Source organism: Lynx rufus, unplaced genomic scaffold, assembly GCF_022079265.1.
Source record: "Lynx rufus isolate CCGP_SWC_20201006 ecotype Redwood Valley unplaced genomic scaffold, mLynRuf1.p SCAF_1, whole genome shotgun sequence".
Taxonomy (NCBI): domain Eukaryota; kingdom Metazoa; phylum Chordata; class Mammalia; order Carnivora; family Felidae; genus Lynx; species Lynx rufus.
Genome location: NW_025814823.1, coordinates 144820381 through 144848310, shown reverse-complemented (window position 1 = coordinate 144848310; position 27930 = coordinate 144820381). Strand labels below are relative to the sequence as shown.

The following is a 27930-nucleotide window of genomic DNA, read 5'->3' as shown; positions in this document are numbered from 1 at the left end:
TTACTTCTATTTAAGCCAGCAACAACTTAGAAATTCCCTAAACCAGATACATGAACCATCTTTCTGAGGGGCATACCTGTAGCAAATCCTGATAGATCAAGTTTTATAAAAGGACTGCTGTTTATTCATTAACTGAAATTAATGCCTTAACTGGGCTCTAATGTGTTCTCATGTCATCAGATATGCCTGTCTCCCCATCTTCGCAGACTTTGAAGCTATGTTATCGGAACAACAATCTTCCACAACTCTTCAGATTTTCTCCTTATCACAAGCCACCATATAAATCGGGAGCTGCTTGGGCAATATTTATTTCTGAATTTAAGTATGAACTACATACACAATTAAGTGGTGGTAACATCCATGTGGAAGCCATTCTGCCCTAGAATCAAAGATCTAGCCCCAAGGAGTTCTTGTGCATTTTTTGCAATAGGAAATAGCATATCTTTGCAGGGCTTTACACATCTTTCAATTGTCAAGAGTGATAGCACAATGAAACCACACATACCAGGAGAGTTTCTTTTAGCAATACACATATCTAGAATAGTATCACCCCAAGATTGCTGTCTTTCCAATTTTTGCATATTCTTTTTCAATTGTAAGCACTGGTCAGAATGGCTAATTTGGGCAACAAAAGTCATCTGGAAAAGTGATAAAAGCCAAATCACTATGCAGAATCACTATACAGAATGAGATTCAACTTTATGGTCCTTCCCCCAGATGCCTCATGAGTCATGCCATCCTGTATAGCAACTGGTAGATGTGACACCTCTCTTATTAAACTATATACTCCTTGGTGAAGGGATTTCATCTCAAGCATCTTTGTAGGCCCTTTCAGCTTTGCACACCGGCATTCAGAAGTTGTTTTTCTTAATAAAAATTGCATCACTCCCTATGGAAACTGAAAGGGTCTGCAAGTGCTATATATCTGAACTAAGGGCATGCTTTCACCATATTACCGTGATGATCACATATTCGAGATCCATCACAAGCAGAACATACAATAAAGTAGTGGGGAGGGAGGCAAGGACATTGAAAATAGGGGAAAAAAGGACAGTTTCATTTTATTCTTCAAATGATATGATACTCAGCCAACTTCACTGCCTACTCTGTAAGAGGCAAGTAAAATAATGGTGAGATTACACATAGGTTGATGATGAGCTAGGCCAGTTAGAGCTACCCTGAGGCTACTGAGGACACACTATAAAAGAAAAAGAATTCTTGAGCATGGTGAAGTATTTTAACATCAAAGGTAGATCACCAAGAACTGGACCACAGAGCTCTTATTAATTCCAACGAAGCATCTTAAAGCCATCCTTCTGAATTAGTGAAGCAAGCCAGAGTAGAATCAGAAAGAGCCAAAAGGCACAGACATAATATTACTATCAGTGGTCCATGGTGGAGGGCTGCCTGGGAGAAAAAGTAAACACTATTGGTTACTTCATCATATATCTAGGAACTGTTTCTTGTTGGGTTTTTATCTCCAGGACCTGACATTGTAGGTCTTAATATATTTAGACTTGTTGAATAAACGCACTCTAATCACTTTAATGGTTACATTAGTGAGGGAATTAAGAAAAGTGTATCAGTGATGCATCTTTTTTCACTTTAAACAAATGGGACTCAATCTCCCCAATAACATCAATGTTATCGACGTGCTTTGCCTTACCCAGCAAATATCATTCTTTTCAATATTTTTTAAGTTTATTTATTTATCTTGAGAGAGAGAGAGACAAAGCGAGTGCACAAGCAGGAGTGGGTCAGAGAGAAGGAGAGACAGAATCCCAAGCAGGCTCCGCACCATCAGTGCAGAGCCCAATGCGGGGCTTGAACTCAGGAACTGTGAAATCATGACCTGAACCGAGATCAAGAGTAGGACGCTTAACCATCTGTGCCACCCAGGTGCCCCTCCAGCAAATATTCTAAAAAGCATGTCATATAATTGGTTTGTACATTTCTGTGCTCTTGGATTATAACCGTATTGCTGCTTTGTGCCAGGTACTGTACTAGGAGCTTTACAAGTGGCCTATAATTTAACCTTCACAACCAAAGACAATAATAATAATTACCATTTAATGCGTGCCCCCAAGTACTAGGTAAAGTACCATGAATAATGTGGCTTCTTCAATAACAACAGCAACCAAATGGGGTAAATGTTATCCTCATTCGGGGATAAAGAAACAGAACATACAAGAGGTTGGGAAACTTGGCAAAGGTCATAGTTATTAAGCAGCAGAATCAGAATTTGAGCCCAGGTCTGTCCGTTTCCAAACCCAGAGTGCTTTTAATTGCAACTCATTAGATCCAAAGTTTAGACTTTAAGTTTTTCTTGCAAGGTGGTAAACCAACACTTAAAACTATAACAGAAGACGCTAGCAAAGTAAGCACATTCCTGTTCTTTCTTCTAAATTTTGAGGAGTGCTGACAGAATGGCCCCATCATAGAAATATATGTTTCATATTGTAATGGATAGTAAACAAAAACCTTTATCTAATTAGAAGTAAAATGTTCTCAAAATGTGTTCTTTCCCCAAATTCATTGTTTCTTTCCTAGGTGACCATTATATAGACTACTGCTTTTTAAACTTCTGGTCATGACTTATTAATGGGGAGTGAAATCAGTTTGGTGGGCTGTTACTAGCATTAAAAAAAGTGAAACAGATGAAAACTAACTGAAGAGATTGTGCACAGGGAGAATGAGTATTCTTGAGGGAAACTTTTGTATCAGTTGTGTGTGTGTGTGTGTGTGTGTGTGTGTGTGTGTCCCGAGTCAAAACGCAAAATGTATTTCTTAGAATAGGTTGCAATAAAAAAGTCTGAAAGTGACTGATCTAGACAATCTGATTATTAGACTATGTTTAAACTATCTGCAGGAATTGTCTAGAAATCCTGGATGACTGTGTTCTTTATCTGAACCATGTCTGAAGGAACAAGCAGAGGATATCTCTTCTCTTCCTGTCCCCCTTTTGCTTCTGTCATGAAATACTCTCCCCACTCCATGCCCAGTTCTCCAGTTTGTCTACCACTATCTCATTCTCAGTTCTCGGTCTGTTCTCCAGCTGACTCCATTCAGTTCTCACTCCCTCATGGACATAACTCTGTTTCATGGTTTTTCTGTGTACTCCAACCTGACATGTCCAGGTCCAACATGTCCCCCAAATCCCTCATTTCAAGCTCCTTATGAAATATTCCCACAGTAATCACACATTCTACCCTCATAAGAAATACATCCAAGAATTAAATGTATGTTTCTTGCTCTCAAGCTCCTCCCCATGTTAACTTTCCCGTTGAGTTAATGAGATCACCACGGGTTCAGCTTCTCAGGTGGGAAACCTCACTCTTCTCTGTCGCTCTTTTGCTTTTCCCATTCTGTCAACAAATACTGTTAACTTTTTGACAGCATCTGTCAAATTTATCCCTGTAACTCCACTCTTCTGCCACAATCCTAAATCTAGATTCTTTACACATGTGTAATAGTTACTATCTCCTAGACATTACTCCTTCTTTCATTCTGTCTTTCTATTCTTCCTCCATCTCTAAATCAATTAATCAATAGCTACAGAGCATCTACTGTGTTCCAGATATCAGGCAGGTGCTCAGTGAACAAGAGATGTGGTCCCCGATCTCAAGGAGTTTGTTCTGTAAATGGGGAAGACAGCCTCAAAACAAGTAAAACACCAAAATATCTAAATTGAAACCCTGCAAATAAGCAAGTTGCCTTTCTCTTCAAAAATCAGCTTAAATATCACTTTCACTTGTTACTGTTCCAGCACAAGTACTTCTAATGTCTCCCCATGGCACACTGAACCAAATGTAAAATATTTTCCTAGACATGAAGAGGATTAGTTACTTGCTCAAAATCAGTTAGCTAGTATACTGAAAAAAAGAGGTAAATGCAGACAAGTAGGGGATTTGCACATACACTACGCTGAACATCATGCTAACAGTGTTCACTGCGTTTATGAACTGACAGTTTCATTCTTGAGAGATTATCTAGAAAAATAGCTATGATTACAGAAATTAAACTTTAGTCTGTATAGAGTAGGGCAGATGGCGTAGTAATCTATTTGTATGTTCAGTTGCTTCCATTTTAATGGAATATTAGTTAGCAATCTTTTGTTTCCAAAAGGGACAGAACACCTAAACTGAAGTCGCCTAGATTAAAAAAGTAATTATTGTTTATATCTGGAGATAGTTCTAGATTCATTTAGTTCAGGGACACATGATGTCAGCCTGGCCCCTGTCTATTTCTCTTCAGTGCCTTACATTCCCTTTTCATTTGCAAGTAGCAAACATGGGTAAGGTCCTGCCAGTCTTACAACCTCATATCACACCATCCAGGGAATGAGAGGGCGTGCTTTCTAGTAACTTTCACTGAAGAGAGACAGAAATTTCTATCCCAGAAGCCCCAAACAAATCCTTGTATTTTCACTGGCCCAAAGTGGATCTATGCCTTCCTCGAACTCATCACTGTGGTGATGAAGGATAGAGGGCTGGGATGACTGGGAGATGTGCAGGGGTGTGTGTGTGTGTGTGTGTGTGTGTGTGTGTGTGTATGGCAGGGATGTAAGCTCCCACTCAAAGTACATAGCCAGGAGTGTGAAAGGGCAGTTTCTCAAAGGTTCTATTGGCAAGACATGCATGAGACAATGAACAAACGCTGCATAGTGGTTTCTGTTTTTTGTCTTTTACCTATTCTTAAGTGTGTTCTTATCTTTCCGTTTTTAAGTTCTTCTCCTTACTCACATTAACCTGAGATTTTCTCTGAGTGCAATTAACTATTACAATGAAAAAAAAACCCATATTTTTTCTAGACTGGGGAAGAGAAGCTCAGCAGGTTTATTACTGTCTGTGATAAAAAATACATGAAGAATGGCAAAATCAATATCTTACATTTGCTTTCATTTTTCAAGGAAATTAGTAACTAAAACTGTCAGCTGAATTGTTTTTATGGATTTTTAAAAATGTGTGCTGTCGAGATTCATAGAGGAATGATTACATCCTGAACTTACAATAAAACTTATGAGAATGTTTGTATATTATATCTGTTCTCACAATTCCAGAAAACATATCCCTTGCTTTTACAGATGAGGAAAAGGTCCAGCAGCCTTACAGATGAGGAAAGCCCAACAGCCACCTAAGGTCACAGATAGTAAAAGTAGAGACAGAACTTGTGGCCAGATGATCCAATTCTAAAACCCAGGTTCTTCCCACTAAAACACGCTACCCGAGTGCCTGGTCCCAAGGAATGCAAGGTGCTCCTGTTTATTGCTGTGTAACCTGCAGCCCTCCCACTGCTGCTGTCACCAGCTTCTGTGCTGGCACAGGAATGCGAAAGAACATACTGCCAGTGAACAGGGTGATGGTAACTTCTGCTGAAGCAGAATGAAGGCATTTGAGGAGTCAGTGGGGAAGTGAAACCACCAAGTAACCAAAATGATTTTCAAGATTACTGCAGAGGCAAGAAGGAAAGAAACAGCCTGCAGACTGAGAGGTAACACAGGCTCACTGGAAATAATAAGTTGAACCAGTTTGAAAACTAAAATACAGCAATTTAAAAAAAAACACAATTTAAGATAGAATACTTTATGTCAGAGTTTCTTGACAATACAACCAGTATTACCCAAGAGGCCTTTGAAAATACAGTGAATGCAATGACTACTGGGGAAGATGGTGGAGTAGGAGGACCCGAAGCTGACCTCATCCCACAGATACAACTAGATAACACCCACATGAGTCTAAATAGCCTAGAAAACAACCCAAAGACTTGCAGAACATGCTCTCCACAGCTAAATGTATAGAAGAGGCAACATCAAAGAGGATAGGGAGGGCAGAGACTCAGAAGTTAAACAAACCCATGGACTGTCCATGGAGGGAGGGATACTGTGGGTGTGGAGAGGGGAAAGAAACAAGACACTCACACCAGCCACCCCTGCCATGGGGAACCTGCATGGGGAAGACAAATACGCATGACATTTGGCTTTGAAAGCCAGAGGGGCATAATTTCATGAGTTCTTACAACCAGTGGGGCTTAACACCTGGAACTTTAAAAATCAGTGGGCTCAACTCTGGGAGAGCTGGAAGGCAGCAGGAAACAGAGTCCATGCCCTTAAAGAGACAGCACAACAAGCAGCCCCTTGGACACAAAGCACAGAAGTAGCAGTTTGAAAAATGCCTGGGGTAAACAGAAGGGAAATTTCTTTACTCATATCAAAGCCCATGCTGGAGGGGCAGAGATCCTTGGGAGACTTCTCCAGGGACAAAGGAGCTTATGGATGCCATTCCCTCCACTGCCCCACAGCCTAGACACATAGACACCTGTGGGAACCAATGCAACACCAACACTCCCTACACCTAAGTTGCTAAAAGTAGGCCCTGCTGCCTGTGTTCTCCTGTGGACATGCCCTCTCAGTACTAGGTCTCCTCACAGAGCAGACCAGCACAAATCTTTTTTTTTTTATATTGATTTTTTTTTAATTTTATTTTTTATTGTTTTAAATTTACATCCAAATTAGTTAGCCTATAGTGCGAGAATGATTTCAGGAGTAGATTCCTTAGTGCACCTTATCCATTTAGCCCATCCTCCCTCCCACAACCCCTCCCATAACCCTCAGTTTGTTCTGCAAATTTGTGAGTCTCTTCTGTTTTGTCCCCCTCCCTGTTTTCATATTATTTTTGTTTCCCTTCCCTTATGTTCATCTGTTTTGTCTCTTAAAGTCCTCATATGAGTGAAGTCATATGATTTTTGTCTTTCTCTGACTAATTTCACTTAGCATAAAACCCTCCAGTTCCATCCACGTAGTTGCAAATGGCAAGATTTCATTCTTTTTGATTGCCGAGTAATACTCCATTGTATATATATACACCACATTTTCTTTATCCATTCATCCTTCGAGGGACATTTGGGCTCTTTCCATACTTTGGCTATTGCTGATAGTACTGCTATAAACATGGGGGTCCATGTGTCCCTTCGAAACAGCACACCTGTATCCCTTGGCTAAATGCCTAGTAGTGCAATTGCTGGGTCGTAGGGTAGTTCTATTTTTAATTTTTTGAGGAACCTCCATACTGCTTTCCAGAGTGGCTGCACCAGCTTGCATTCCCAAGTGCAAATCTTGTTAACACCACATGCCCTGCCCCTGTGTTCTACAGACCTGCCCCACCCCACCCCCACCCAGTACACTCTTGGCCAGAGCCCATCCAAAGTGGTGCCACAAACCTGGCAATGTACAAGCAGCCCCAACAAGGGCCAGCACTGCTCTCAAGTGACTCCTGCCCTAGGAAGAGGGGAATATAACCACACCCACCAGTCCAAACATGGTCCCAGCAGGGGGGCTCGGGGAAGACATCTGGACTGACTGTAGGCCCTGCTCACCATCAAAAGCTTCTCAGGGGACAAAACAGGGAAGGCACACCACAGTTCAGTGCTACTGTAGCTCTGGCAAATGCCTATTCTGACTCAACTCAAGCCCAAAATGGCCCCAGATTGGCTCAGTAACAACACAAGAGACTATTCTGCCCAAAACAGGCAAAGAGAGCCATTGCAGTCAGTTGGACTGAAGGCAAATGTGGCTCAGCCACAATAGTAGGGCGCATGAAACACACATAGGAGACACCCCTCAAGTGCAGGTTCTGGTGAACATGGGACATTGTGTTGCAGGGCACTATAGGACCTCTTTTTCATAAGACCACAACTTTCAAAAGCAGAGATGTGGCTCTCTTTCCTAACACAGAGACACGGACACATAGAGTTTAACAAAATGAGGAGACAAAGGAATATGTCCCAAATGAAAGAATAGGAAAAATCACAGCAAGAGAGGTAAATGAAATGGAGACAAATAATATACCTGATAGAGAATTCAAAGTAATGGTCATAAAGAAACTCACTGGACTTGAGAGAGTGGAGGATCTCAGTGAGACCTTCAACAAAGAGACAGAACATAAAAAAGAACCAATCATAGATGAAGAACTGAATAACTGAAATTAAAAATACAGTAGAGGGAATAGTAGAATAGAGGAAACAGAAGATCAGATCAGCAACATGGAGGGCAGAATAATGGAAACCAATCAAGCTGAACTGGAGAGGAAAAAGAATAATAAAAAATTAAAATAGACATAGGGAACTCAGAGACAACATCAAACATAATAACATTTGCATTATAGGAATCCCAGGAGAAGAGAGAGAGAAAAGGGGGCAGAAAATTTATTTGAAGAAATAACAGCTGAAAATGTCTCAAATCCAGGAAACAGAAATCCAGATCCAGGAGGCACATAAGCCCCCAATAAAATCAACCCAAGGAAGTCCACACCAAGAAACATAGTAATTAAAATGGCAAACAGTAGGGATAAAGAGGGAATTTTAAGGCAGCAAGAAGAAAGTAAATAGTTACATATAAGGGAAACCCCATAAGGCTATCATCTGATTTCTCAGCAGAAAATAAGGGGAAGTGGCATGATAATACTCAAAGGGCTGACTGGAAAAACCTACAGCCAAGAATACTCTATTCAGCAAGGCTATCATTCAAAATAGAAGGAGAGATAATGAGTTTCCTAGAGAAGCAAAAGTTAAGGAAGTTCATGACCACTAAACCAGCCCTTCAAGAAATGTTAAAGGGGACTCTTGGAGTGAAAAGAAAAAACCATTAGCAGAAGTAAGAAAAGTAGGACGCACACAGAGTAAAATTTAGTATATCTATTAAAAATCAGACAAAAGATTCACAAAAGGATGTAAAATATGACACCATATATCTAAAACATGGAGGAGGGGATAAGAGTAAAGAATGGGCTCAAACTTACATAACCATTAACTTAATATAGACTGCTAGATGCATAAGATGCTATATATAAACCTAATGGCAACCACAAATCGAAAACCAGTAATACACATGCAAAAAATAAAGAGAAAGGAATCCAAGTATATAACTAAAGAAAGCCAGCAAACCATGAGAGAAGACAGAACGATAAGAAAGTAAGAGAGAAGAACTACAAAAACAACTATAAAACAAGTAATAAAATGGCAATAAGTACATACTTGTCAATAATTACTTTGGAGTGTAAATGAACTAAACACCCCAGTAAAAAGACATAGGGTGACAGAATGGATAAAAAGGCAAGATCCATCTATATGCTGCCTACAAGGGACTCATTTCAGACCTAAAGACACATGCAGATGAAAAGGAAAGGGATGGAAAAGCATTTATCAGTGAAATAGAAGTGAAAAGAAAGCCAGGGTAGCAATTTTTATATCAGACAAAACAGACTTTAAAACAAAGACTGTAACAAGAGACAAAGAATGACACTATATAATCAAAAGGAAAAAATCCAGCAAGATATAACAATTGTACATATTTATGCCAACATGGAAACACCAAAATACATAAATCAGCTAATAACAAACATAAAGGAAGTGATTGATAGTAATACAATAAGAGCGGGTGACACCCCACTATATCAATAGATAGATCATCCAAATAGAAAATCAACAAACAGCAGCTCTGAATGACACATAGGACCAGATGGATCTAACAGATATATTCAGAACATTCTATCCTAAAAAAGCAGAATACACACTCTTTTCAAGTGCGCATGGAATATTCTCCAGCAAAGATCACATAGTAGGCCACAAAATAAGTCTCAACAAATTCAAAAAGGCTGAAGTCATACTCTGCATCTTCTCTGACCACAAAGCTATGAAATTAGAAATGAACCACAAGAAAAACATCTAGAAAGAACCAAATACATAGTGGTTAAACAACATGGCACTAAACAGGAAAGGGGCAACCAAGAAATCAAAGAGGAAGTAAAAAAATACAGAGAGACAAATGAAAATGAAAACACAATGGTCCAAAATCTTTGGGATGCAGCAAAATCTGTTCTTTTTATTTTTTAACATATTTTTTAATGTTTATTTTTGAGAGAGAGAGAGGCAGAGCATGAGTGGGGGAGGGGCATAGAGAGAGGGAGACATAGAATCTGAATCAGAATCCAGGCTCTGAGCTGTCAGCACAGAGCCCAAGGTGGGGCTCGAACCCACGAGCCGTGAGATCATGACCTAAGCCAAAGTCAGATGCTTAACTAATTGAGTCACCCAGGTGCCCTAAACATAGTTTTTAAAGTTTATTTATTTATTCTGAGAGGGAGGGGAGAGAGGAAGAGAAAGAATGCAAGCAGGCTCCACACTGTCAGTGCAGAGTCTGATGTGGACTTGATCTCATGAACCATGAGATCATGACCTGAGGTGAAATCAGAGTCAGATGCTTAAGTGAGTGAGCCATCCAGGCGGTCTGCAAAAGTTGTTCTTTTCTATTTTTTAAATGTATTTATTTATTTTGAGAGAAAGAGAGTGAGAGGGAGTGCACATGAGCAGAAGAGGGGCAGAGAGAGAATCCCAAGCAGGCTTCACGTTCAGCACAGAGCCTGACAAGGGGCTTGATCCCACAACTGTGAGATCATGACGTAAGCCGATATCAAGAGTCAGACACTCAACTGACTGAGCCACCCAGGCTCATACATCGAAACACAAAATCATCAGGCTCATACATCTTAGAACACAAAAGCTGTTCTAAGAGGGAAGTTTATAGCAATACAGGCCTAACTCAAGAAGCAAGAAAAATCTCAAGTAAACAATCTAACCTTACACTTAAGGAGATAGAAAAAGGAAAAAAACACCAAAACTAGCAGGAGGAAGGAAAAAATAAAAATTGGAGCATAAATAAATGAAATAGAATAAAAAAAAAAAACAATACAATGAAACCAGGAGCTGGTTCTTTGAAAAGATCAACAAAGTAAACAAAATTGATAGACAGGCTCATCAAAGGAAAAAAAGAGAGAGACATCTCAAACAAAATCAGAAATTAAAGAGGAGAGATAACAACCAATACCACAGAAATACAAACGATTATAAGAAATTATGAAAAATTTTATGGCAACAAATTGGACAACCTAGAAATTCCTAGAAGCATATAACTTTCCAAAACTGAATCAGGAAGAAATAGAAAACTTGAATGGACTGATTACCAGCAATGAAATTAAATCAGTAATCAAAAAACTTGCAACAAACAAAAGTCCAGGACCAGATGGCTTCATAGGAATTCTACCAAACATTTAAAGAGTTAAAACCTATTCTTCTCAAACTATTCCAAAAAAATAGAAGAGAAAGAAAAGCTTCAAATCTTACTCTATGAGGCCAGCATTACCCTGATACCAAAACCAGATAAAGGCACTGAGAACCACAGGACAATATCTCTGATGAACAGATGCAAAAATCTTCAACAACATATTAGCTAACAAATTCCAACAATACATTAAAAAAAAAACTATTCACCACAATCAAGTGGGATTTATTCCTGGGATGCAAGGATGATTCAACATTTGCAAATCAGTGTGATACATGACATCAACAAGAGAAGGATAAAAGTCAAGTGATCATTTCAATAGATGCAGAAGAAGCATTTGACAAAGTACAACATCCATTCATGATAAAAACCCTCAACAAAGTAGGTTTACAAAGAACATACCTCAACATAATAAAGTCCATATAGGAAAAGCCCACAACTAACATCATATCAATGGTGAAAAACTGAGAGCTTTTCCTCTAAGATCAGGAACAAGACAAGGATATCCACTCTCACCACTTGTACTCATCATAGTACTGGAAGTCCTAGCCACAGCACTCAGATAATAAAAAGAAATAAAAGACATCCAAATTGGTAAAGAAGAAGTAAAACTTTTACTATTTGAATTACAGAATACTGTATATAGAAAACCTTAAAGACTCCACCACAAAACTACTAGAACTGCCAAATGAATTCAGTAAGTTCACAGTATACAAAATCAGTATACAGAAATTTATTGCATTTTTATACACTAATAATGAAGTAGCAGGAAGAGAAATTAAGAAAACAATCCCAATTATAATTGCACCAAAAATAATAAAATACCTAGGAATAAACTCAACTAAGAGGTGAAAAGATCTGCACTTTGAAAACTAAAACATCAATGAAAGAAAGTGAAGATGAACAAATGGAAAGCTACTCTATGCTCATGGATTGAAAGAACAAATGTTAAAATGTCCATAACACAGGCACCTGAGTGGCTCAGTCAGTTAAGTGTCCGACTCTTTTTTTTTTTTTTAATTTTTTTTTCAACGTTTATTTATTTTTGGGACAGAGAGAGACAGAGCATGAACGGGCGAGGGGCAGAGAGAGAGGGAGACACAGAATCGGAAACAGGCTCCAGGCTCTGAGCCATCAGCCCAGAGCCCGACGCGGGGCTCGAACTCACGGACCGCGAGATCGTGACCTGGCTGAAGTCGGACGCTTAACCGACTGCGCCACCCAGGCGCCCCAAGTGTCCTACTCTTGATTCAGCTCAGGTCATGATCTCACGCTTCATGAGATCGAGCTCCCTGTCAGGCTCTGTGTGGATGGCACAGAGTCTGCTAGGGATTCTCTGTCTCCCTCTCTCTCTGACCCTCTCTCTGTCTCTCTCTCTCTCTCTCAAATAAACTTAAGTAAACTTAAAAAAAAAATGTCCATACCACCCAAAGCATTTACAGATTTAACATAGTCCCCATCAAAATACCAACAGCATTTTTCACAAAACTGGAACAGATAATCCTAAAATTTGTATGAAACCACTAAAGACCCGAAATAGCCAAAGAATTTTGAAAAAGAACAAAACTGGTGGTATCACAATCTTAACTTTCAAGATATACCATCAAGCTGTAGTAATCAAAACAGTATGGCACCGGGACAAAAACACAGATCAATGGAACAGAACAGAAATACAAGAAATAAACCCGCAATTATGTGGTCAATTAATCTTCAACAACAGAGGCAAGAATATGCAAGGAGAAAAAAAGTCTCTTCAACAAATGGTGTTGGGAAAACTGGACAGCCACATGCTGTAAGTATTCTTACATCATGCAAAAAATAAACTCAAAATGGATGAAAGACCTAAATGTGAGACCTGAAACCATAAAAATCTTAGAACATAGGCAGTAACTTTTCTATAATTAATTTGCTATAGCAACATTTTTCTAGATATATCTCCTGAGGCAAGGGAAACAAAAGCACAAATAGATGATTTGGAGTACATCAAAATAAAAATCTTCTGCACAGCAAAGGAATCAATCAACAAAACTAAAAGAGAGGAAGCCCAGTGTCCACCAATGGATGAATGGATAAAGAACATGCAGTATATATATACAACAGAATATTATTCTGCCATCAAAAGGATGAAATCTTGACATTTGCAGCAACATGGATGGATCTCAAGAGTACAATGCTAAGTGAAATCAGTTAGAGAAAGACAGATACCATATGATCTCACTGATATGTGGAATTTAAGAAACAAAACAAATGAAAAAAGAAAAAAAAGAGATAAACCAAAAAAACAGACTCTTAAAGAACAAACTGATGGTTACCAGAGAGAAGGTGAGGAGGGAATGGGTAAAACAGGCGAAGGGGATTAAGAGTACACTTATCATAGGGGTGCCTGGGTGGCTCAGTCTGTTGAGCATCCGACTTCAGCTCAGGTCATGATCTCACAGTTCGTAGGTTCAAGCCCCATGTCAGGCTCTGTACTGGCAGCTCAGGCCTGGAGCCTGCTTCAGATTCTGTGTCTCCCTCTCTCTCTGCCCCTCCCTCACTTGTGCTCTGTCTGTCTCTCAAAGATGAAAAAATGTTAAAAAATTTAAAACAAAAGTAAACTTATCATGATGAGCACTGAGGAAGGTATAAAATTGTTGAATCACTATATTGTGTACCTCACACTAATATAATACTGTGTGTGCTGGAATTAAAATAAAAAAAGAAAATACAGTGAATGCACTAGAAATGGTTAACATGCAAAATACCAAAAGAGAGAGACAGGGAGAGACAGAGAGAGAAAGAAACAAACTTTAAATTTGCTTATCATTTTCTTTTCTGCGGAACTTTGTAACTAACTATCTGAAAAAGGAGGGGAAGATGATATTTCCGTACATTAGTTTCAACTCCCCAATAGGCATTTGTTACCTATTTTGGATTAAGATATGACACAGGACACTAATGTGGAACAATATTTATACCCTTTACATCAAGTCAATTTCCCCACAAACTAAAATAATAATTGTAAAAACCCTTCTATATTTCTTTCTACAGAATTCTATACACACTCAAGAAGTGCTTTTCCATGGGAGTGAGGAATGAATGCTGGCTTATCTGGGGAGGGTGTGTATAAAGTGTGTACAAAGTCGTGAATGAGCATGTACCCATGTATGTATGTAGGGGACAGGGAGGGGTATCCACAAAGTTAGTTGAGATATTCTGAAGAATCCGAAGCAGAAATTTTTAGAGATAGTTGGGGAGGAGGTGTGTAAACAAGCCATCTTCTCCCTCTTGATTGTTGGTGACTATTAACATATAGGAATTTATATGCATAAATGTATAAAATTTTAATGCATAAAAATGGTGGATTTTACTATTCGAAAATGAAACACACCTTGTGAGGGAGGGTAGAAGCCACAAAACACAAATGGTAGTTCATTTTAGTCAGACCCAAAATATTTATTGAGCATCTTGTGGCAGTCTCTTTTTAGGAGCTGGGGTATAGCAGTGGACACAGAGAATCTAATGGCTGCTCACAGAACCTATGATCTATTGGAGGGCTCAGAGTACATCTATGACCAAATAAATAAGGTAAATCAGGTATTGAAAAGAAGAGCTATGTGGAGCATAATGAGGCTTATGAGAGAGACAGCATATCTGCTAGGAGGGCTGGGAAGCCCTTTCTATGGAGGGGACTCATGAGTTAGGATTTGAACAGCGAAAAGGAACAGCGAAAAGGTTGCATGAAATCCTGGGCAAACGGTGTTTCAAGTAGAACGGCAAATGGAAAGACCTAGAAGCTCAGCATGCCTAGAGGGACAGAAAGCATTCCATGTGGTTGCAGCCTGGTGAACATGAGGGCCAGGGGGAGGGTGATGAAGGTGGAGAGCAGACAAGATTACCAGGCACCTCTTAAGCCAAGTTAAAGAGCTGGATTTTGTTCTCTGGTACTGGGAAGCCACCAGGGGGTGTCTGACAGGAATAATAATCTGATTTACATGTTGGACAAGTTACTTTGGCTGCCTTGTGAAGTGTGGATTGAAATTAATACAAAGTCTCAGGGAAAATGAGGAATCAAGAACAGTACCGCTGTTTGGGGCCTCCGCAGCTGGGTAGATAATGATGCCATTTCCTGAAATGGGAAAGGGATAGGTTTGAGGAAGAAAATCAAGACTTTAGTTTTAAATTGAAAGATGTCTCTTATAGATATCTAAGTGGCAGAATCAATGGGGCTATTATACATTAACAGCCTGAAACTCAAGTAGAAATGTTCAGACTGGAAATGTAAATCAGACAGTATTAAACATTTAAATTGGACTTAAAATCCTGCCACTGGATGAGCTTACTTACGTGGACAGTTTTTAGTCAGGGGAAAAGGTCAGAAAGAGCACTGTGGCCCCACAACCAGTAGAGATTTGGCAGAAGAGGAGCCAGAGAAGGAGACCAAAAGGGGGAGGAGAGCAAAGTCAAAGGAAAATCAGGTACATGGGGACTCTGGGAGGCAAAGAAGAGAAGCGTTTCAACAAGGAGGAAGTGATCATCTCCGTCAAATGCTGGCAAGAGGTTGACTACGATGAGGGCTTTGGCTTTGGCAAGATGTAGGTCATTGGTGATCTAGATACAAGTCATTTCAGGATTGGCAAAGTAAAAATCTGAAAAGAGGAAAAAAAGGAGGTGATGAACTGGAGACATTAAGTGTGGATAACTCTTTTAAGACATTTTGCTTTGCAAACAGGCAGCAAAATGGAGCAGTAGATAAAATGGGTGAATTGAAAACTGGTTGGCATGCTGATGGCTATGACGAATAGAGGGAGAATCTGGTGCTCAGGGAGAATAGGGTAACTGCATGATAAGAGTTCTTGAGGAGGAGACAGGGAGTGAGGTGGGGGTAAAGTGGAGGGGATGACCTAAAGGCAGTGCAGGGATGATTCTTCCAGTGCCACAGGGAGAGAGTAGATCAAGAGTCCACGTGTGGTGGGCTTATGAAATTAGTGGAGGAAAGAGGTTATCTTTGAGGTATTTCTTTTTCACTGTGAAATAAGAGATAGGACCATCAACCAAGAATGGAGAGGAGTGTGGAGATCTAAAGAGAGAAGGCATGAAATGGTCATCCCAGAGTGTAGGAAAATAGCGACACGAGGATTTGCTGGCAGTGTGGAAAGCTCATTTGAGATCTGAAGTTGGAAAGTGAGTCAAGGCAGCACAACTCTGGGAGTCTGCAGAAAATGGCTGAATACCAAATTCGTCTGATTCCATCACGTTCAGTTACAGTCTTAGCTGCTCCATACTCCCTGTCTGGGATCATTCCATCAGAACTTGCCAGGCAAGGCTTCTGTTTTTCCTCATGTGCCCTGGAGGCAGCCGCAGAGAGGTGGAGGGTCAGAATGCAGACATTCGTGTCCGCAGCTGCTCTTGTGGTCTTTTGTTTTAAATTCTGTGCCTGCTTTGAATCTTACAGAAAGTGCAGTGAGGAGAATATGACTGCCATCCAACTGTGTACTGAAGTGTGCAGTTTAAAGACCCTCCAAGGATTTCAGACAGATTCTGAGCAGCCTACAGTATAATTCTACTCTAGTGATTAGTTTAACAATGCTGACTGATCAATGATCGCCACAAGCCCTTATGCAACAGCTTTTAGCAGCACAAATGGCAGTACTCTAAGTGCATACTGCCAGGCTCACCCCTGTCCTTCACTCTCCACAGACATCGCCACATCACCTGTGACTTGAAGACTGCAGCCACCTCATGAGGGAGATCAGGAGACAACTCTCCTTTCTTTTAAAATCTCTCCGCAATTCCATCCTTATTCTCCTCCTTCATCCATGGAGAGGGCAGCATGATGCGATGGCAGAAACAACTGTTTAATGGGCTTATCTCACTGAGAAGCCTTGGAAGATTTCTTCGTCTCTCAGGTTCTCATTTTCCTCTTTGGTAACACAAGGTGCTTGCTTATTTAGATGCCTCCAGGGTCCCTTCCTCTGTGTCTCCTTGGACAAAGCTCAGGTGTGCCGCCATGCACTGGACAGCCTTGCTTCCCTGGCATCATGAATTACCTGCCCCCCCACCATTCCCCCATCTTTCCTCCTAGCACCTCAATCTCCAAGGATGCCTCCCCTCTGCTTACGGAGGCCTTTCCTCAACGCTGCCACTCGCTCATATGTGACAAAGGAGGCTGTGTCTTTTTTGCTTATCTTAGGTATCTCTAGAGTATTTTTAAGCAGGCAAGGGCTTTCAGCATAAGGAATAAAGTGTAGCCCTTGCCCCAGTAATCCTCTGGTGTTCTAGTCCTCAGTGCTTCTTGGGAAAGCTGGGTAACACCAATTCCATACATCTGATTGCACCCGTGCATTTCCATAAAGCCTGCTGTGTGGAAAGAGACCACAACCCCATCTCTTTTTTTGGAGGTACAATGGCCGGGGTGCACCATGTAGCCCCATGTGGCACAGACAGAACCAGATCAGTCTGTAGGAAAGGATGAAAGGGGCTCCTAAGAGTCAAGTCACTAGAAGCAAAGAGGAGTCTGAGCTGGAACTGGTGCCCCAGAATCAGTGCCAGGGCTTAGGGAAGACGGAAGCCATGTGAACCAGGCTAGTTACCAGACACAAGCCCCAGGGGTGCCGGTGAAGAGAGCGGGCTTCATAGGAGCATCTCTGTAGATTGGCTGAAGCTTCCGCATCAGCAGCAGAGACACCTGGGACCAACAGGTGAGGCTCTGACGTGGTTAGGATGGGACAGCTGGCCTAGAGGAGCACCAGCAGGCAAGCAGGGACAGGAAAAAGCAGCACCAAGAATTCTTGGACATATTTCCAAGGAACTCTTTGAAAGATGGACTTTCCAGTGATGATCCATATTAGATGCAAAGTGGGGGAAGCGATTCTTACTTTATTGTAATTCAAGTATCAGAAGAAATTGGGCCTCACTCTGGGGTCCCACACTGGAGGCCTGGGACACTGGGCTGGGTTCACATCTCTTGTCATGCAATGGGTCTTATGCACAGTGGGTACTCAGTCAATCTGTTCAATTACCCTTATTTTATAAAATCCAAGATTTTTTATTCACTTTATCATTTGTGGATAAATATACCAACACAGGCTGGTTCCGTTTATTGGAAGACCTTGGTATTTCCTGAGTCAGGAGGTTCCTGAACCTCCCTGCCTTGGAATTTACCACACTTCTCCTCCCATCCCACCCTCCCCAGGGTCTGTAACCACAAGACTTGAGGTATCGTTAAAGTACTTTCAGTTTAGCAGCTGAAGACTGAGAAGAGAGGCTTGTACACAGCTGTGGAAACTTCAGCCCCAAGAAAACACCCTGCATACAAGCGCAGGGTCATCCTGGGCCCCATCCTCAGCCCACCCTCCACCCTAGCTGGGGATCGGCCCCGCCTGACTTCCATGTCTCTGCAGAGTGTTTCAAGCAAAGTCTGTTTATATCATTTCAATGGAATATGGCTGCTCACTGCTCACTGCTGAAAACTTTCAGATAGATTACTAACAATTCTTCAAACGTGTTTGAGACCTTCAAAGTTCCTCTTTGCCCCGCCCAGACACCTCATCTCAATCACAAAGAACTTTAACTCTCATATAGGAATTTCATCATTCTGCTCTCCAGAATCCATGCTTTGCTCATCAGGACAACACTTACTAATGGGTATGCAACTGCAAAAAGGTACCAGAAGCTTCCCCAAGAATTCCATTCCCTAAGTCTGTGTTACTGTCACTATTCATCAGGCTAGAGAAAGTCCTTTCTTAAAACCACAAAATCTGAAAGTATTTTCTATTTAACTCCCAAGAAATGATTCAACAGTCTAGAAATGATTCAACAGTCTACCAAATACATGTACAAAAATGTTTTCTACCAGATCAGATCAAAGTATTTTGTTGATGTAAATGTGAATTAATGAATTCCTAAGCTTCATATGGATTCCTAAGCTTCATCAAGGTCGACCTATTGTTTTCATCAAACTTGCCTCAATTTAAAGCCCAGGGACCTTAATTCACACAGTGAATACTGAATATGTGTGGTACAAAGTCATTTTGGTTAGAAAAACAATGTTCTAAAAGTAAACTAACATCTTGGAATTGGGGTTCTACTGGAAGACCTGACGCGCAGCTCAAACTCATGGACCACGAGATCATGACCTGAGCCGATGGTGGATGCTTAACTGACTGAGCTACCCAGGTGTCCCGGGTTATCTCCATTTTTTAGAAAATAATAATGATATAATAATAATAGCAATCGCTTACGCAGTATTTATTACATGCCAAGCACCCTAAACACCTTACACATATTAACTTATTTACCCCTCCACAATAACCTCCTGAGGTAGCAGAGTTTTTGCATTGCACAATGTCATCAAGTACCATTCATATCAACTAAAAAGTGACTATAGCAGTTATAGGCTCTAATTTCCCCATCTTACAAAAGTTCTTGAATGAGAAAAACCTCCTGGTGCAGCCAGCCAGCCTAGCTCTCTGATTACACAGCATCACATGCTGGGACACACAACACGTCTCTACTCTCCCCAGGTCAGAAAAAAAAAGAGTCACTTATTCTAAGCACAGGACTTGTTGTATACTCATATGCACATAAACAGGGAACCCACAAGAGCCCTCTAATTGCATGTTTTTTTTCTTGTAGCTAGACATATTGCACAGAAATTGCTTTGCTTGAAGATATTTTAAATTAGGGAGTTTGGGAGTCAATAGAGGTGCATTTAAATTTCTGAAAGCACTTTATGTGCCTATTTGACTATCTTATTTTTGCATATTCTTCCAATATATTCATATGTTTATTTGAATTAAGATGGTTAAAAATGCACATGTTCTTTTAAGCATAACCGATTACATGTAAAGGGATCAGATGGAGGGGTGTTCCTTCCTGTACTCTGAAGCTTGAAGGCTCAAAACTAAAAATTTCCAGGATTTCTAGCAACTCAGGTCCTCAATGCAAATTAAAGCATCTGCTCAGGGCCTGGAAGGAAGGTGGCAGTGAGATGGAGGGTGCTTTCTGCTGCTGCTGCAGCTATTTCTGCTGGCAGCATGGTCATGGAGGCCAGGACTCTCCCGCAGCGGCACTGCACTGCCTCAGCCCGCAGACGCAGCAGCAGTTTCCTAGTCACCGATGCAGCCAAATCCATGTCTTCTCAGTTCAGTGCTTTCTGCAGCAATCTCCTGCTTGTCCACCGTCCCGGGACAGCAGAGGCAGCAGTCCCCTTGGTGGTCAGTTCTACATGGCATTCCAGAAGTGATTCCTGGAAGGTCAGCCTGGAGCCTACTCCTCCAGCCCTGCCTGTGTACCCAGTTCCCTGTAATAAATCTCTTCCCAAAGAAAACAGCTACCTTGGGGCACCTGGGTGGCTCAGTCAGTTAAGTGTTCGACTCTTGATTTTTACTCAGATCATGATCTAGTGATTTGTGGAATTCAGCCCTACATGGGGCTCTGCACTAGCAGCATGGAGCCTGCTTGGGATTCTCTCTCTCCCTCTTTCTCTGCCTCTCCCCAACTCACATGCTCTCCCTCCCTCTCTCTCAGAATGAATAAATTAGAAAGAAAGAAAGAAAGAAAGAAAGAAAGAAAGAAAGAAAGAAAGAAAACAGCTAACTTGGTTCCCACAACCAAACTTTAAGAGATAACAGATAGCAACTGCCCAGTGATAAATGTCCAGAAATCTGCCTATGATGCTCAATATTTGCAACCAGAAGCCAGGAGATATCTTTCCTGGCAGATGTCAGAGAGGGGGACAGTGTCTGAGCAAGTCTTGACATTCCATTAAAACAGCACATTTCACACTCAAAGGTACTATCCCTAGAGGCTCTTCAGTTTTGCTGAGCTGAAGCCCATTTTCTAACAGACCTGTATACTTTCTACATAAATACCCCTGTTTCTCACAGTTGATTTCCCACCACTGCCTCTACTAAAAAATTTTAAAGCAGAAGAAAAAAGAAAGACAAAGGAAAAAGAACAAAAATCTCAGCAGAGGTAGGGAGACTTCACAGAGGAGTTTCTTTCTCGACCCTGAAGACAGTCCTGGGTCCATTAGGCTCTCTTGATCTATCTTTAGAAGACAGTAAGCCTGTAAGAGTTCTAAAAAGCCTGTCTCAGTCTATGTCTGCCTTCCAGAATCTGGCCTCTCATTCAAATGAGAACCAAACCACTATACAGGATTATTCTATAGATTCAGACAAAACGGATGACTGACAAAATGAAAGAATTCAAGTAGAAGATGATAGTCCATATCAGACTAACATACAGTCAAGAAATTCACTGGTGCCAATAAGGTTCACAGCAATATGTTCATTACAAGGATTTAAATAAGGCATCAAGTCATCTGCACATTTCAATTCATAAATAGGACTCCCTGTATACAAGATGGAGAGAAGCCACAGTAAGCACAAAACATTATTTGTGTTTGGTCTAAGAGATCCTCTCCAGCTACCGAATTTCACTAAGCTTAGAAGAGCTCTGGGGCACCTGGGTAGCTCAGTTGGTTGAGCGTCCAACTCTTGATTTTGGCTCAAGTCGTGATCTCGTGGGATCCAGCTCCTGCCCTGCTCACCTTTTTTTTCTCTCTCTCCCTCTCTCAAAACAAATAAATAAACTTAAAAAAAAAAAAAGCTCTATGACTAATACCTAGAGTGTCCTCTTAAGAAAATACATTTTCACCTCTGGCTCCTGAAGATTCTAAGAACTGGCTCATATACTCAGGTCTAAGGGCAAGGACTTAACAGAATCTCAATCATACAGTGAGGTCATTTATTAGAGCTTATTCCACACCATCAGCCCAGAGAAAAGGCTGTTTTCTTTCAAGATCACATCTCAGAAATACTCTCTGATGAAGGAATAAAACCCAATCAGCAGACTATTGCTCCAGCCATCACGTGGCTCTGTTTTTTTCAGTATGACCAATTCTGTCACCAGCAAGATAATTTTCAGCTCTATGAGAACTCGCCTATGTATCAGAAATGTCAATGGTTCCACAATTTATGAACTTACTCTTTTGGTAAGATGCAGGGGGAAATTATGCAATTACCAATGGTGAATTGAATGGTGAACTGAATCCTTGACCCATCTGAAACTCCGATCACATGATGGGAATGCAATGATCACAGTAGACAACTGGCACATGTAAATGCTCTCTTTTTAGCATAAAATAATTACCAAAACACATGGAAAATTCCTTAAGCATCAGATGAATTAACCTACTCTGTTCTAAGTTAGCTATTATAAGAATTTTAAAAGAAGGCAGGAATAAAATACATACAATTAAAAGCTCCTTTCTTATCCATCTCCAAAACCACAGCCCCTGACTTTTGGTTCAGGGAACTGCAGCACTGATGAAGTCATAAATCTTCTTTCAGAGTTCTAACTAGGGTTTTCCTTATAATAAGATCCCTGGGAGAGAGTTCAAAAGAACCCACTTAACTCGTATCAACTTTTGCTCTAGAGGGAAGAGTTCAAAGTTCCAAGGCACTTGCAGAACTCCCCAAGCACTGCTCTAAGCCTGACCACTAGAGTCACTAATAAGCTTTTCACTGAAGATAACAGTAATGGATATAATGGCCAGGTCACTAAAACACGGATAAATGAAAGGACATATTATTTTAATGGGTTTTTCAGACATAATTTACATGCCATGAAGTTTATCAAGTTTAAGTGTATAATTAGCTGATATTTAGTAAACTTAAGAGGGTTGTGCAACCCTAATCACAATCCAACTATAGAACATTTCCATCGCCCCTGGTGCCAATTTGCCATCTGTTAGAAGGTGGATGAGGACTGTAAAGTATCCTCCAAACTGAGAAGGCACTTTGAGACCAAAAAACAAAGCATGCAATTCCATATAGTTTACACACAGAGTTTTCCCAGGGTAACTTCCTGACAGAGAGGACTGGGCAGATGAGATAATTCACGGCTGCACAGTTATTCCCCTCAAAGTCCAGACCTTAGTCTAGATTTTTCAGAGTGAGAGGATGCACAGAAGGGTACTGTAGTGAGAATCAAAGTGTTCACGTACACCTAATTGACAGCTAACCTTTAATTAGTCTTGTGGTGCCATTTGTACATTAGGAATGGGAGAAACTGTGTTATGTTATCTTTAAGAAATTTACGGAAGTTCAGGGGGCGCCTGGGTGGCGCAGTCGGTTAAGCGTCCGACTTCAGCCAGGTCACGATCTCGCGGTCCGTGAGTTCGAGCCCCGCGTCAGGCTCTGGGCTGATGGCTCGGAGCCTGGAGCCTGTTTCCGATTCTGTGTCTCCCTCTCTCTCTGCCCCTTCCCCGTTCATGCTCTGTCTCTCGCTGTCCCAAAAATAAATAAACGTTGAAAAAAAATTAAAAAAAAAAAAAGAAATTTACGGAAGTTCAAAGCAAGCCTCTCCACATTCCAGCCTTGGTGGGCATTTCTAAGGTATGTATATTAATCTCCAAGGGACCCAGATTATGGAGCATACATGAACAAGATGGATGGCCAAAAGATGGAGTCAGTCTTGTCAGCACTCCTACACAGTCAATCCCTGTTCCCACCCCCCCACCCCCCCCCCACCCCCCCAGCCAGGACTGGGAATCTGCTTCCTTAACTTTACTTTTTATAGATTTATAGATGTACTTTTTCTGGAAATTTCATATAAATGGAATCCTGCTATGTGTGGTCTTTTGCATCTGGCTTCTTTCAATCAGCACACAAGTTAGCACACTACCTGCTGCCTGTTTTGTAAATAAAGTTTTATTGGAACACAGTCACATCCATTATTCATTTGCATATCATCCCTTGCTGCTTTAGAACCATAAAGGTAGAGTTAGGAAGTGGCAACCGAGACCATGTGGTCCGCAAGCCTAAAATATTTACTATCTAACCCTTAAAAAAACAAACAAACTACTGACTCATGGGGTTTCTGGGTGGCTCAGTCCATTGAGCCTCCAACTGGCTCAGATCATGATCTCGAGGTTGGTGAGTAGGTGTAGAACCTGCTTCAGATCCTCTGTCTCCCTCTCTTTGCTCCTTCCTCACTTGTGTTCTCTCAAAAATAAACATTAAAAAAACCCAAAAACTGCTTACTCCTGACTCAGCATATTTTTGATATTTATTCATGTTTAGCATGTATCAGACATTCCTTTTTATTGCAGAGTAATATTCTATTCTATTAATTCACTGCATTTTGTTATTCACTTATTGATGAATTGTTTCTAATTTAGGACTACTGGGAATAATGCTGCTATAAACACTCATCTACAAGTCTTTATGTGACCATAAAGCTTCATTCCTCTTGCATAGATATCTAGTACCCAGGAATGGAATTGCTGCATCCTGTGGTAATCTTATTTTGAAGTTTTTAAGAAACTGGCAAGCTGTTTTCCAAAGTGATTCTACTATTTAAATTCCCACTAGCAATGTATAAGGATTCCTGTTTCTCCACATTCTCACTGCTCCTTGCTATTTTCTGTGAATTTTATTACAGCTATTGTAATGGATATGAAGTCACATCTCATTGTGGCTTTAGTCTGTATTTCCTCTAATGGGTAATGAACATCTTTTCATGTGCTTTTCAGCAATTTGTTCATCTTCTTTGGGGAGACATCTATTCAATCTTCCACACGTTTTTACTCTACTTGTTTGTCTTATTATTGAGTTGTAAGAGTGCTTTATATATTCTGGATAGAAGTCCTTTATCAAATATATGATTTGCAAATATTTTTTATAGGTGTTTTCACTTTCTATGGGTGTATTCACTTTCTATGGGTGTTTCCATTTTTTTCTATGGGTGTTTTCACTTTCTTGATGGTATCCTTTTAAGCACAAAAGTTTTCACTTTCAGTGAAGTCCAATTGATCCTTTCTCTTCACCTGTGGATCTTGCTTTTGATGTTGTATCTAAAACTTCTTAGTCCAATTAATGCACTCAGACTTCTGCTGTTTTTTATTGAAGTTCATAATTTTAGCCCTTACGTTTGGGATTAATCTGTTTGTTTATAGCCACCTAATTGTTTCCAGCACCATTTGTTGAAAAGACTATCCTTTCTCCATTGAATTGCTTTGGTACCTTTATAGAAAATCATTGGACCGTTGAGGTCAGGATTTATTTCTAGATTCCTGCCCCTGTTCCATTGATATATGTAACTATCCTATGCCAGTGCCAAAGTATCTTACTAATTGTAGTCTTCTATTCAGTTTTGAAATCAGGAAGTCTTCCAACTTAGTTCTCATTTTTCAAAATGTCTTGGCTATTCTGAGTTCTTTGAATTTTCATAGGAATGCTGGCAAAAACAAAACAAAACAAAAACAAAAACCTTGCTGAGATTTCTAATATATACATTTAAAGTTACATACTTTTTTCAGGATCAGTTTGTCAATTTCTGCAAACAAGCCTATTGGTATTTTGAAAGGAATTGTGTTGAGTCTATCAGTTTACTTCCTTTCTTCCAATCAAGATGACTTTATATTATCTTTTTTTCTCTCTCTTATTGCACTGAAGATACACCACTGCAATGCTGCATAGAAGTGGTAAGAATGAACATCTGGATATTGTTCTTGAGATTACCAGAAATATTCATTCTTTCACCATTAAGTATGATGTTAGCTGTAGATTTTTCATAGATGCCTTTTATCAGGCTAAGGAATTACTCTTATTTCTAATTTCTTGGATGGGTATTGGATTCTATGAAATGAAATTGGATTCTATGAAATGAAATCTGTTTCTATGGGGATAATCATATCATTTTTATTCTTTATTATATTTATATAATGGATTATATTAATTGCTTTCTGATGTTAAACCAATCTTGCATTTCTGGGATAAAGCCCCCTTGGTCATGGTATTTAATCTTTTTCATAAATACTTGGATTTAGTTTGCTAATATCTTATTGAGAATTTCTGAATTTATATTCATGAGAGATAATAGTCTGTAGTTTTGTCTTCATATGTCTTTGTCTTGTCTTGGTCTCACATTAACACTGGCTTTATTAAATGAGTTGGAAAGGATTTCCTCCTTCATTTTCTAAAGATTTTATGAATAGTTGACGTTATTTATTCCTTAAATGTTTGGTAGAAATCACTTGTGAATGCATTTGGTCTGGGATTTTCTTTTCGGGAAGATTTTTAATTACTAATTCAATATCTGTTACTGATTTGTTCAGATTTTCTATTTCTTTTTTTACAAGTTTTTAAAATATTTATTTTTGAGAGAGAGGGAGAGGGAGAGGGAGAGAGAGGGAGAGGGAGAGGGAGAGGGAGAGGGAGAGGGAGAGGGAGAGGGAGAGGGAGAGGGAGAGGGAGAGGGAGTGGATGAGGGGCAGAGAGATACAGGAAGAAACCAAATCCAAAACAGGCTGCAATTTACACGGGGCCTGAACTCACGAACCGTGAGACTCATGAACCGAACCGTGAGATAATGATCTGAGCTGAAGTCGGATGCTCAACTGACCGAGTCACTCAGGTGCCCCCCCCCTTTGCCTTTAGTAACATTGTTTTGTTCTTACATTCTCTTTTGCCTGATATTGGTAGAGCCAGCCACTCCAGTCTCTTATAATTACTCTCTGAATGAAATATCTTTTCCATTCTTTTACTTTCAACATATTTGTGTCTTTTAATCTAAAATATGTCTCATATATAGCATATGGCTAGATCTTGAATTTACATCTGCCATTTTGCTGTTTGTTTTTTATTTATTCTGTATTAGCGTTTTGTTGCTGCTGTAACAAGTTACCAATTTAGAGGCTTAAAACCACATAAATTAATTATCCTAGTTCTGACATGGGTCTCACTGGTCAAAAAGCAAAGTGTTATCGGAGAACCCGGGTGGCTCTTGATTTCAGCTCAGGTCATGATCTCATGGTTTGTGGACCCAAGCCCCACATCAGGCTCTGCACTAACAATGTGGAGCCTGCTTTGGTTTCCCTCTCCCCCCGTCCCCTGACCACACACACACACACACACACACTCTCTCTCTCTCTCTCTCTCTCTCTCAAAATAAATAAACATTAAAAAAAAAAAGCACGGTATTGGCAAAATTGCATTCCTTTCTGGAAATTCTAAAGAAGAATGAGTTTTCTGGACTTTTCTTGCTTTTAGAGTCTGCCTGTGCTCCTTGACTCGCAGCCCTCTCACATCTTCAAAGCCAGCTATGGCTGCCTGAGGTTTTCTTTGCTCTGATCACTCTGACACTGACTCTTTAGCCTCCCTCTTCCACTTTTACAGATGCTTCTCATTATATTGGGCCTACCTGAATAATTCAGGATAATCTTTCTGATTAGCAACCTTAGTTCCAACTTCAATCTTAATTCCCTTTGCCATGTAAAATAACATACTCACAGATTACATTAACTAAGGTGTGGACATGCTTGGAAGCCATTATTCTTCCTACCACAATGTCTAATGCCTTATTTTTGTTCCTTATTCATCCTTTTGTGTTAAATAAATCTTTTATAATATACCATTTACATTCCGATTCCATTTTTTTTTTCTTTTTTGACTTTCATGCCCTCAGCCAGGATCTCAACTTCAGGCTACCTACAATGTTGGTATTCCCTGTCTGTTTGCCACTGAGATAGCTAATATTTCTGACAACACCCAACATCAAGGATTTTTTCCACAGTCTCCTATGTTCCAAATCAGGTCATCACCTTCCAACAATAAAGCTGCTGGTTTTCATAGCTTGCCCCATACCAAAGGAAATGGGAAGGATGGAATGAGAGCATCCCCAGGCTGAATTGCCATAAACTTCCACTGTTCTTACCTGTGGTTCGGTAGTTTTCCTTTAATAAAAGCATCCCAGTTTTTTGTATGGCTGTGGTTGATTTTAGGAGTCCATAAAATAATGGTTTTGATAATTATGTCCAATTTTATCCTTGC

The 27930-nt window shown here is 40.2% G+C and overlaps 1 protein-coding gene across 2 annotated transcripts in view; it reads right to left on the bottom strand.

Moving 5' to 3' along the window:
- RASGRF2 (Ras protein specific guanine nucleotide releasing factor 2) overlaps positions 1–27930 on the bottom strand; it is a 237149-nt gene that overhangs the window by 49332 nt on the left and 159887 nt on the right. The window contains exon 18 of one of the 2 annotated variants that reach the window (XM_047070691.1): positions 15174–15218. The exons of the other annotated variant lie outside the window; for it this stretch is intronic. Coding sequence (XP_046926647.1) covers positions 15174–15218 — 45 coding nt within the window. The remainder of the gene's footprint in view (positions 1–15173; positions 15219–27930) is intronic. 2 annotated transcript variants of the gene reach the window in all.